The 12,399-nt window shown below is 51.0% G+C and overlaps 1 protein-coding gene across 1 annotated transcript in view; it reads left to right on the top strand.

Moving 5' to 3' along the window:
- The window catches only part of LOC127672566 (kinesin-like protein KIF19), a 55,397-nt gene extending 45,926 nt beyond the window's left edge, over positions 1 to 9,471 (top strand). The window contains exons 16-20 of the mRNA XM_052167768.1: positions 2,172 to 2,280; positions 2,398 to 2,721; positions 4,561 to 4,711; positions 6,355 to 6,462; positions 8,465 to 9,471. Coding sequence (XP_052023728.1) covers positions 2,172 to 2,280; positions 2,398 to 2,721; positions 4,561 to 4,711; positions 6,355 to 6,462; positions 8,465 to 8,565 — 793 coding nt within the window. The 3' untranslated portion in view covers positions 8,566 to 9,471. The remainder of the gene's footprint in view (positions 1 to 2,171; positions 2,281 to 2,397; positions 2,722 to 4,560; positions 4,712 to 6,354; positions 6,463 to 8,464) is intronic.
- Positions 9,472 to 12,399: the final 2,928 nt, after the last annotated feature.

Genomic DNA, 12,399 nt, shown 5'->3' with positions numbered 1-12,399 from the left:
CTCTCCTGAACATGTTCAGTGTCATTTTCCCTGCCCTCTTCCTCCTCCTCCATCTCCTTCCCTTCCTTTCCCTCCTCTCCCTTCTTTCCTCCTCTCCCTCCCCCTCCTCCCCTGCTTCCCCTCCTCTTCCTTCTCTCCCTCCTCCCGCCTCCTCTCTTTCCTCCCCCTCCTCCCCTTCTTCTCTCCCTCCTCCCACCTCCTCTCTTTCCTCCCCCTCCTCCCTTCTTCTCTCCCTCCTCCTGCCTCCTCTCTTTCCTCCCCCTCCTCCCCTTCTTCTCTCCCTCCTCCCGCCTCCTCTTTTTCCTCCCCCTCCTCCCCTTCTTCTGTTCTTTTTCTGTAGCACTTTCCAACAGACAAAAGTTCACACCGGCAACTTAAATGTCCTTAGGCTCTGTGTGTACATTTTTAGTAGTTTACATCTGCCTGATCTACATGAGCATCTTGTTGTTCCGGTTACCATAATAAGGGCCATATTCTGGGTTAAACATTCTCAGCTTAAACAACATGAACTGTCTCACAGTTGTGGAGGCTGAAGGTCCAAGGTTAGCCTGCTGGAGCTGTGGGGGGGCCTGGTGAGGGCTCCTGCCTGGTCTGAAGATGGCCGCCTTCTTGCTGTGTCCTTAAGTGCTGGGCAGGAAAGCGAGGGAAATAGAGCGGGGAGCTATCATCAACATCGTTTTCTTTTCCTTTCTTTTCTATTCGTTTTGAGACAGGGTTTTTCTGTATATCCCTGGCTATCCTGGAACTTGCTCTATAGACCAGGCTGGCCTTGAACTTACAGAGACACACTTGCCCCTGCCTCCCGAGTGCTGGGGAAGAAAGGCTTGTGCTACCCTCCAACATCTTTTTAACATTTGTTTTGATGATTGAGTCTATTTTTTTTAAAGATCATCTTTATTTTAATATTTCTTTTCTGTATCCTTGTTTTTGAAAGATTTATTTATTTATTTATTATATGTAAATACACTATAGCTGTTTTCAGACACCCCAGAAGGGGAATCAATGGTTTTAAGCCACCATGTAGTTGCTGGGATTTGAACTCAGAACCTTCAGAAGAGCAGTCAAGTGCTCTTAACCACTGAGCCATCTCTCCAGGCCCCCCCCCCCCTTTTTTTTTTTGAGACAGGGTCTCAGGGAGCTTAGGCTGGTCTTGTGCTCACTGTGTGGCTGAGGATGATCTTGAACTTGAAATCCTCCTGCCTCTACCTCCCCAGTGCTAAGATTATAGGCATGCACCTCCAGGGCCAATTTATTACTATTATTATTATTTTGGTTTTTTGGATTTGGTTTTTCTGAGACAGGGTTTCTCTGTATAGCCCTGGCTGTCCTGGAACTCACTCTGTAGACTAGGCTGGCCTCGAACTCAGAAATCCGCCTGCCTCTGCCTCCCAGAGTGCTGGGATTACAGGCGTGCGCCACCATGCCCGTGCTCCATGTCCAATTTATGCCATGGGAGCCCAGGGCTTGCTGCATGCTGGGCAAGCATGGTACAAAGTGGGCTACAGCCCCTGCCTTTCTCCCCTTGCAGTAACTAGGAACTAAACCTAGCCAGGCCCTAGTGTTACATTGGAGGACCCAGACACGTGTCCTGCCATGGACCGGTGGTCCTAGTCCTTCACTGGGGGATTCTAGACAGGTGTTCCTGCTGAGCCGTGGTCTGAGGATATACTCCCTTATGATGGGGAAGATGTGACTTCTGCCATTAAGAAGCAGAGAGAGACAAGTGCTGACAGTCCGTTCACGTGCTCTTTTTATTTAGCCCAGGACCCCCATGGAATGGTATCACTCAGATTAAGGAAGGGGTCCTCCTACCTCAGTTAACCCAGTCTAGATAACCCTTTACAGACGTGCCTAGAGACCATTTACATGGTCATTCTGCATCCTGTTATCTTGATATCCAAGACTGTGCAACTTAGCTGCATATATATCCATCCTAAATAGAGGGCAGAGCCCAGCACACTGTCACCCTGTGCTGTCACCCTGGTTACTCATAGTTAGGTAACCAGCACGAGTGAGCCAGCATGGCCCCAGCCACAGCAACATAGCATCTTGCTCAGTAATTTGTGGACCACAGTGCTCTGGGCTGAAACAGCAGCTGAGGCTGGACCCTAGCTGCCCAGGCTATGCCAAAGGAGTCAGAGGCTCTAGAATGTCTCCCATTTCATCCACAGTGATGGGAACAAGTCCTCAAAAAGCACTCCCTTGCGAAGGCTTGGAAAGCAAGACTCTCTTCTCCCTCCTCCAGCCCTCCGCATCTTGCTGACACCCCCCATGCTTGAGGTTGGTATTCGGGGTGCTAGCTACACGGGAGGCCCCTTCCCAGCTAGACTGCACGGGGAAGGGACTGCTTCTGGGGCCCTGTAGCGGCTGAGGGTGGCAGCTGCTCTTCCTTCACAGAAGCCGAATGTCCTAGGCGCCAAGAGCCTAATGTCCAGGCTGCAGCCCACGGAGCTGAGGACCCCACAGCCAGTCGGGGAGATGAGCAGCCCACCTCTGAGTGCCCAGGCCCTCAAGGAGATGGCCCTGGGTACGAAGAGCATCACTCTCATAGCAGCCAGCCGGCGCTGCAAGGTGTACGACAGGGAGGGCGGCTGCCTGGACTCCAGGGACCCTAGCCCTGCAGACTGGAGGTGGCCCCATGCCAGCCCCAGCAGGGACCGCTCTCTGGATAGGAAGGCAGGGAGGAAGCGGTCACCCTCGTTCACCTGGAGCCTGCAACAAGTACGTAGCTGTCTGTCTGGTTGCTGGGGTGTGGCTGGGACAGCAGCAGAAGAAGGCAGGGAGGGCAGACGGTCACTCACACTGCCACATGTGGTTGGGAAAGAAAAGTATGTCCACCTCAAACCAATCCTTCACAGTGCCTGAGCCCATTACAGGACCCAGACCCATGGAATCCTCACTTGGGGATTCTAGGCCAGGGCTCTACCATTAAGCCACGACCAGCTCCTCACTGTGATTCTAGGCAGGGGCTTTACCACTGAGCCACACCCCCAGCTCCTTCCTGGGGGATTCTAGGCAGATGCTCTACCACTGAGCCACACCCCCAGCCCCTTCCTGGGGGATTCTAGGCAGATGCTCTACCACTGAGTCACACCCCAGCCCCTCACTGGGGGATTCTAGGCAGGGGCTCTACCACTGAGTCACACCCCAGCCCCTCACTGGGGGATTCTAGGCAGAGGCTCTACTTCTATATAAGCCATGTGCCCAGTGCTTATATCTTAACTTAAGGAAAGGGTCATTGTTTGGCTTCAGAGCAAGTACCCTAAGTAGCACGTGAGAGGTAATTCCTCGTGTCTACCACTACCATCTCTTTCTGTGCTTCCAGTATTTGGTGTTAGCTAATAACTAAGGGCCTGGCCAGCCTGTGTCCTGCTTCTGGTTGCCAAAGCCTCAACCTCTGCTGAACACAGGGTATTTACTGGCTTGAGAATAATATGAAGGCTGGACATTATAATGTAGGCCTCTCATGCCAGCATTTACAAGGCTGTGGCTGGAGGATCATGAGTTCGAGGCCATCCTGGGCTACATATTTAGTATCCAAAACACTAAAACTAAACATCAAGAAAGAAAAAAGCAAGTGTTCAGCTGATTTGTTCAATATAAAGGGAGGGAATTAGCTGAAGTGGGTGGCTGGGGGAGAAGAAAGGTGGGGGGAGAAGAAGAAGGAGGAGGAGGAAGAGGAGGAGGAAGAGGAAGAGGAAGAAGAAGAAGAAGAAGGGAGGAGGAGGAGAAAGAGGAAAAGGAAGAAGAAGGAGGAGGAGGAGAAGTAAGACCGAGGAGGAGGGAAGAGGAGGAGGAAGAGGAGGAGGAGGAGGAGGAGGAGGAGGAGGACGAGGAGGAGGAGGAGGAGGAGGACGAGGAGGAGGAGGAGGAAGAGGAGAAGCAGCCGCAGCTAGATATGCAGGCGGGAAAAGCCTAGAGTCCCAGGTCCCAGTCAGAACACAAGAGGGTTCTCATCTCATCGGAGAATGCTTGCTTTACTGTCCCCGCCCAGGCCTTCACTGATTGGTGGAACCCAAGGGAGGGCGGACCCCATACACTAACCTATGTTCACATGCCCTCTCCCTCCCCCTCCCCCCAAGTTCTCTGTCTTCGGGTTTTATTGCTGTGAAGAGGTAAGGAAAGCATTTAACTGGGGCTGCCTTTCAGAGGCTTAGGCCATTTTCGATGTGCTGGGAAATATGGCGGCATGCAGTCAGACATGGTGCTGCAGGGTCTGCTGAGAACTCTACATCTTGATCTGCAGGCAACAGGAGACTGTATGCCACACTAGGCCTAACTGGAGCATAGCAGACCTTAAAGCCCTCCTCCACAGTGACACACTTCCTCCCATAAGGCCACACCTACTCCAACAAGGCCATGCCCCATGAGCCAAGCATTCCAACACAGGAGTCTATGGGAGCCCCGCCTATTCGGGCCATCAGGCTGTCCAGTAAGAGAAAGGGGGCGGAGTCGGACGCATTCAGTGATTCTGTTACTTTGGCACACAGTAGGTGCTTGATGACAATGACCTCGGCATCTTCACTCTCTGATTTTCTGTGTACCTTTTCCCAGTTGCAGACGCTGGAGAAACATCAGCCCTCTGTGGACCATCCGTCCGAGAGCCAGCTGTCCCCGGCACACCTCCAGCCACCAAAGCCGGCAGGGAAGAGCTTTTTCCCTGCTGTCCCTGTGGCCTCCAAGATGAAACCCAGTCCCAGTTTTCACACGGGTAAAGGACCAAAGAAAGAGAAATAATATTTCCTTATCTCAGGCCATACAAGCCGAAGGCTGGGGACAGGAACCACCTCCTGCCTATGGTTTTTGGTTTGGGTTTTGGCTTCTGTTTTTTCCTAGTTTAATTGATTCTTGGGTGGATGGACAAGTGAGCTGGAAAGTTAAGGTCCCTCTGACCATCTCCTCATATCTGGATGCACAGTTTAGATCTGTCTCGATGTACACCGGTTGAGATGGATTTGAACCAGCAGAGTGTCTGCCTAGCATGCACGGAGCCCGAGGTTCCATTCCCAGCACCACGGAGGTGTGTGGTGGTACACGCCTGTGATCCCAGCACCTGGGAGGTGGAAGTTGATCAGAGGTTCAAGGTTATCTTCAACTATGTAGTGAATTTGAAGCTAGCCTGGGCTATGTGAGACACCGACTTAAGTAAAACAGAGATTTTTTTTTTTTTTGAGACAGGTTTAACCTAGCTGTGAGACACTGTGTAACCCTAGCTGGCCTGGAACTTGCTTTGTAGACCAGGTTCTCATAGAGCTCCACTAGCCTCTGCCTCCCATGTGCTGGGACTAAAGGCATGTACCACCATGTCCAGCCCTAAACTCTTTCTTCTCCTCTTCTTCCTCTTCCTCCTCCTCCTCTTCTTTATCTCAGGCCATACAAGCCGAAGGTTGGGCACAGGAACCACCTGCTGCCCATGGTTTTTGGTTTGGGTTTTGGCTTCTAGTTTAATTGGTTGTTGGGTGGATAGACCCGTGAGCTGGAAAGTTAAGGTCCCTCTGACCATCTCCTCATATCTGGACTATCTTCTTCATATGTTTTGACAAACATTTTGGCATGTAGCCCAGACTATTCTTCAGATTGCCATCCTCCTGCCTCAGCTTCCTGAGGTCTGGGATCACAGGCAGCATGGTTCTGTTTACAGATGTGGCTTTCTACCATCACAATTGGTCTTGTAAAGTGCCACCGAACCTTGAGCAACCACAGAAAAGCCTAGCGCTGTGGTGTGCAGCCGCTGCCCCAGTAATAGAGGCACAGACACAAAGCTTCTAGCCAAAGCTGTGACCTCTAGGTTCGGCCAGAGACCCGAAAGTGACACCTAATATCAACCTCTGGGCCTCTGTACCCATGCAAACCCGCATGCACACACAGGACAAAGCACATTAGCACCAGGTGGTCTTTCAAGGATTAAACTCTAAGTCTGTGATCCCAGCACTCAGGGGGCCCATGTTAGGATTAGGAGTAGTAGGCTAGCTTGGGCTACATACTGAGACCCGGTCTCCCCCAGCAAGCAATCATTACATGCATGTACTGCCAACTTTTGGAAGGCTGAGGTAGGGGGGTTAAGAGTTTGACGCCAACCCAGACTACTTGGTAAAATACTTTCTCTAACTCTATCTCGTGCCCCTCCCTCCTCCCCTCTCCTCTTCCCCTCCTCTTCTTCCCCTTCCTCTTTCCCCTCTCCTCCTCTTTCCCTTTTCCCCCCTCTCTGGTCCCCGTCCACTCTCTCTCAGCCTCCTGTGGAGTCACAGGGAGGCACCAAGGGAGGAGTCTCATCTCTTCCCCAGCCATTTTTGATCGCTCAGCCTGGTAACTAGTTCCTACAAATAACGCTGCCACTTCCGGTGTCTCCTTCAGATGAAAGCATTCTCCAAGTGCCTGAGGTCAGTTTCACCTTCCCCAGCGCCATGTGGCAAAGCGGTGCGGCCCCAAGCCGGCCTCCCCTCCTGCCGCGTGACATCCGAGGTCAGTGTCTGACTGCACGTCCTCCTGTCCCCACCCCACTGTCATCTTGGACGCGGGAGACTCAGTGGGGGCCGCAGCCTCCCGCTCCCCAGGCCCTGCCACGTGTGACCTATGCACTTAGCCCATTTGGGGGACAGTAGTCAGGGGGGTGACCTGGGCAGTGAGTGGACAGCCAGGACTCGTTGTGGACCACCCTTTCTTCCTCACCCAGCTTGTCCTGCTGGTGGGGAGGAGACCTTGGGGACCCGGTAGCTTTCCAGGCTGTCCTTGTCCCAGCAGAAGTTCCCTGACATTCTCGATGGAATTCTCAAGCATTTTAACATCCCTTAACTTTGGGTGGAATGTCTGGTCCAGAGTGGCTGGCTGGAAGCTGAGGGTCAAGGGTCAAGGGTCAAGGTGGGCAGGGGAGTGCCAGATAAGGCTGGGCGTATAGTTAGCTCAGTACATGCTTGCCTTGCACCTGACCTAGATCCTGAAATCCGTACAAAGACGCCCAGTGTTGTGTCCTGTGCATTACTAAACCCTAGCTATGAGGTCGGCCATGCTAGTGAGCATGCTTGTGCCAGCTTCATGTCGCATGGAGACACCAGAACTCCCCCAAACCCCTCCTGGAGACAGCTTCCTCTAGCATCCTTAGGATGATCTTGTCACACACTGACAACCAAGCCATTGAAGTCAAGCGTCCCTGGGCTGTCCAACTACCAGGATTTCGAGGGGTAGGGAGCAAGTAGGAGGTCCTTCCTGTTGTCTGACCTCCGTTTCTGCTGCTGCACCTTACCTTCCCCCTTGCTGCTGTTTGGGGGGGAAGATTAAAGAGTTCTGGGGGGAAGGGGTCTTCCAGGTGCTGACTGGTCAGCCAAGCATGCTGAATGACAGCCTGTTTAATACTGTATCTTTGAGTGTGAGGGATGGGGAAGAGGCCATCCAGGCGCCCATCTTTGTTGCATTTGGCCAGAGCTGCTGGGCATGTTATCAAAGAGAAGGTCCAGAGGCCTGGGAGCATGGGAGGCCAGATCAGCCTGAAGGTTGAGGAGAAAAGCCATTGGATGACGCCAAGCATCCCTGGTCACACTTGATAGCTGAGGAGGATATTGGTATTGATAAAGTCAGCTGCCTGCCCCAAGTGTGTGTGTCTGTGTGTGCATGTATGTATGTATGCGTATGCATGTATGTATCTATGTGTGTGCATGTGTGTGTCTGTGTGTGCATGTGTGTGCATGTGTATGTATGTATGTGTGTGCGTGTGTGCATGTGTGTATGTATGTGTGTGCGTGTGTATGTATGTGAGTGTGTGTGTGTGTGCATGTGTGTGTATGTATGTATGTGTGTGTATGTCTATGTGCATATATGTGTGTATGTGGGTGCATGTGTGTATGTGTATGTTGTTGTATCTGTGTGTGCATGTATGTTTCTATGTGTGTGTGTCTGTGTGTACATGTATGTATCTATGTGTGTGCATGTGTGTGTCTATGTGTGTGCATGTGTGTATGTGTATATATGTGTGTATGTGTGTGCATGTGTGTATGTGTGTGAGTGTGTATGTCTGTGTGTGCATGTCTGTGTGTATGTGTGTGTGCATGTGTGTGCATGTGTGTGGTGTGTGTATGTGTGTGTATGTGTATATATGTATATGTGGTGTGTGTGTGTGGTATGTATGTGTATGTGATGTGTGTATATGCACGTGTGCATATGTATGTATGTATGTATGTATGTATTATGTGTATGTGTGTGTATGTGTGTAGTGTGTATATGTATGTATGTGGTGTGTATGCGTGTGTGTGTGTTTGTGTGTGTGGTGTATGCCTGTGTGTGTAGTGTGTGTGTATGTGTGTGTGGTATGTGTGTGTGTGTGTGTGTGTATGCATGTGTGTAGGGTGAGTTCAAGTTCTGTGAGTGTTGAGCAGGACGTGGCCACAGATGGAGCTAAAGTCACACAATGTCTGGTGAGTGCTGGTTCTTCTTGAGTTGACCTGACCACACTAAAGTCTCCCATCCACCCCAGGGTCTACAGACAGCAGAGGCCGGCGTCAAAGCCCACTGCCCCCCAACAATCCCTCCAAACTCCAGGGTGGCAGTGCCAAGAGGCCAAGGCGTCCTAAGTAGACGGCAACAGGAGACAGCCACTGGGAAGGCCAAGAGTCCAGCGGGCAGCGACACCCAACGAGAGATGGAGAAGTTGAGCAGGACTCGGGGGTCACCTCACATGGCTAAGGACCTGTCCGAGACCCCGAGTTGACTTCGGGCCTTCCTGGCTGATCACAGTTGCTGAGGATGCTCCTGGGGCCACTCCACATCCCTGGATGCCGATGATTGACAGCCCCTGGCTCACTCCCAGACTGTAGGGGTCCCAGAGGGAGGTCTGAGCAGCCACAGAAAGGGTGGGAGAATGTGTCCCCACTAATCTCTGACAGGCTGCAAGTGGCCATCTGGGGAATCCAGCATGGAGAGGCAAGATTGCTGTTCTCCTGATACCCATCTGTCCCTACACGCTCCCACAAGCTTCCCAAAGCCGGAGCCATGCTCATGAGGGAGCTGCTGATGAGAGACGACAGGTACCAGGCAGAGTGTGCTTGGCTTTCACTGGGACCTGCATGGGAGGACTTAAGGGCTTAGGAATCCGGGCTTACTTGCTTATTCATTCGTTTGTTTATTTGACAGAGGGTCTCATGTAGCTCAGGCTGGCCTTGAAATTGCAATGGAGCTGAGGATGACCTTAAACCTTGATCCTACTGCCTTCCTGCCTTAACCTCTGAGATTATAGGCATGGGCCACCATGCCTGTTATGTGGTGCTGGGGATGGAGCCCAGGACCTGGGTCCTGCTAGCCCAGCACCCTAACACCTGCCTCTCTCCCCAGGCCTTCTGTCTGCTCCCCCTTTGTCCTGTTTTCTCAAGACAGGGTTTCTCTGTGTAGCCCTGGCTGTCCTGAAACTCACTCTGTAGACCAGGCAGGCCTCGAACGCAGAGAGATTAGCCTGCCTCTGCCTCTTGAGTGCTGGGATTAAAGGCGTGCGCCACCACCTCCAGGGCTCTGTCTTTTTTTTTTTTTTTTTAACTGAGGAGGAAGACGGACACAAAATTGAGTTCCATGTTTGGAAAGACATTGCCTTGTCTGGTTTTTGTGTTTGATTTCTGAGGTGTGGGTACGGGGGTGGGGTGGGGGGGGAAGGGCTGGGGGAAGGGCGGCCAGGCTGAGCAAAGCAGTCCTGTTCCTCCATGGTTCCTGCCTGAGTTCCCGCCCTGGCTTCCCTCAGTGATGAACTGACAGCAGGAGGCTGAAGTAAACCCTCTCCTCCCCAAACTGCTTTGGCCATGGTGCTTATCCAGCACCGGGAGAGCAGAACAAGCTATCTCCCTGTATGTGCTGGGAACTCTCAGGGAGATAGCCTGGGTGGACTGTGGCGTTGCCTCCTTAGAGTTGAGACGGGGAGGGGGTGGCAGCCCCTTCACTGACTAGGAAGTAGGTCTTGGACCAGTGAGCACCCGGCCCAGAAGTGTTGGGCAGAAGCTGTAATGAGACTCTGGGGTCATCCCCTCCCTGATCCGTGCTGTGACACACGCTGCCAGGAAGCCAGCACAGGGCGTCCTGGAAGCCATTGCCCCTTAGATGTCACAAGGTGCTTGGGTGGTAGTTTCTATGTCTCAGGGCTTTGCCGCGACTTCCGTGAGCCGTGTCGATGTTCACCTTGACCTTGGTGAAGTGGCTGGAAGTATATGGTCTTTGAAGCTGTCTGGAATCTCTGGCTCCTCAGGCCTTGGGCCCCAAGTGCCACCCACACTAAGAACCCTTTACATAGGGTGTAAGATGACTTTATAACTTTATGGTTATGGAAAAACTATTTTTTTTTTTGAGACAGGGTTTCTCTGTGTAGCCCTGAGTGTCCTGGAACTCTGTAGACCAGGCTGGCCTTAAACTCAGAGATCCACCTGCCTTTGCCTCCTGAGTGCTGGGATTAAAGGTGTGCATCACCACTGCCTGGTGAATGTGATGCAAACACATTCCTTCTGATTGTGAAGATCTTTCATAATGTGCATTAGGAAATACGTGACTCAAATCGCATAACAAATGACTCCCATGAAGAAGTATGGAGAAGGTCCTGATCCTGGAAAGGATTGATCTAGTATTGGAGAGGAATATAAGGAAATATTACCAAAAAAATGGAAAAAAAAGGAAATATGTGACTAATTAGGAAATACGCGGCTAATCAGTCATGGTCAAACTCAAAAAGACCATGGGGTGGAGATACGGCTCAGTGCATAAAGTGCTTGCCGTTCAGTTGTGAGGACCTGTGTTCAGATGCCCAGATCACATGTAAAGGCTGGTGACCTGAGATAACTCATGTCCATGATCTCAGTGCTCCAGCTATGAGGCTGTGAGGTAGAGATGGGATTTCTGGGTAGGCCAGTTGGCTGACATATCTAGAACTGAACGGGAAACCCTGCCTCAAACAAAGGGAAAGGCAAGGTCTGACATGGGAGGCTGACCTCTGACCTCCACGTGTGCTGTGGCATATGTGTATCTACTCTATACACACACACGAAGTTAAAAAGTAATAAGTGGTCTGGCATGGTGGTGCACACCTTTGATCCCAGAGTTCAGGAGGCAGAGGCAGGTGGGTCCCTGAGTTCCAGGATAGCCAGGGACACACGAGGAAATGCTGTCTCGAAAAACCAAAATAATAATGATAATAATAATGAAAGTAAGCCGGGCGGTGGTGGCACACGCCTGTAATCCCAGCACACTGGGAGGCAGAGGCAGACGGATTTCTGAGTTCGAGGCCAGCCTGGTCTACAGAGTGAGTTCCAGGACAGCCAGGGCTATAGAGTGAAACCCTGTCTCGAAAAAGCAATATCCAAAAAAAAAAAAAAAAAAAAAAAAAAAAAAAAAAAAGAAAAAGAAAAAGAAAAAAAAAGAAAGTAGTAGTAGTAGCAGAAAGAGGTGTGGGTGTGTTGGTTCAGCTGGTAGAGTGCTCACATCCAAGTCTGGGCCCATCCCCAGCATCTTCAAACAAGAATAATGATAGTGGCCTGGAGAGATGCCTCGATGGCTCAGAGCACTGCCTGCTCTATTTTTTTTTTTTTTGCAACCTACTTTTAATAAGGGTTCAAGCTCTCCTCTAATCCACCACTCAGCAGAGGTAGTGGAAGAGAAAGATTATCAGGATATGGGGGAAGTGGATGTGTTCAGCAATAGGTCTTCATTGTCAGCAGTTCAGTCCAGTAGCAACCACCAAATACGACTCCGCAGCTGCAGACCAGTCCTCTAGGCAGGCTGACACCACGCACGAACCAGCAGCTGTAGTTCAATCCTAAAGGAATCGGTAGGCTCACTAACCAGCCTGAGGTGAGGCCTCAGAAACAGCAAACCACTGCAGGAACTTCACAACCAGTTCTTGGGTGAGTTTCTCTCAATGGCGACATTATCACAAGTGGAGCTAAACAACTCTCTGTAAGGTGAACCAATCCATGCGTGTCATTAGCAAAGAGGGAGGCATGGCAAACCAAACCAACACTCAGTGCTTGTCTCCCACTGTCTGGGGAGTCAGTTATATTCCTTCCTCTTGGGCCCTTTCACCTGTCTGCTTTAGCAAGACAAACTTTCACATGAGTGCCCCAAATGACATCATTTGGCATAACCAGATTTCCAAAGGAACTAGAAGTTTCCACTTCATACACGGTAGCTCACAGCCGTCTGTAACTCCAATATCTGACATCCTCACACAGACATGCATGCAGGCAAAACACTAATGCATATAAAATAAAAATAAATATCAATACAATAAAAAGATGATGATAGTGGGCAATAATAGTACTTAATAATAGAGGAAGAAAAGGAAGGGGACAAAGGATAGAAGGACAGGAGGGAAGGCTTACAGAGTCTCCCAGGTAGGAGGGACATGGAATTTGTTTGGCCGATGGGTTTAAAGTGTGTGCCACC

Source organism: Apodemus sylvaticus, chromosome 22 (assembly GCF_947179515.1).
Source record: "Apodemus sylvaticus chromosome 22, mApoSyl1.1, whole genome shotgun sequence".
Taxonomy (NCBI): domain Eukaryota; kingdom Metazoa; phylum Chordata; class Mammalia; order Rodentia; family Muridae; genus Apodemus; species Apodemus sylvaticus.
The sequence above is the reverse complement of the archived record's forward strand: the minus strand, read 5'-3'. Positions and strand labels throughout refer to the sequence as shown.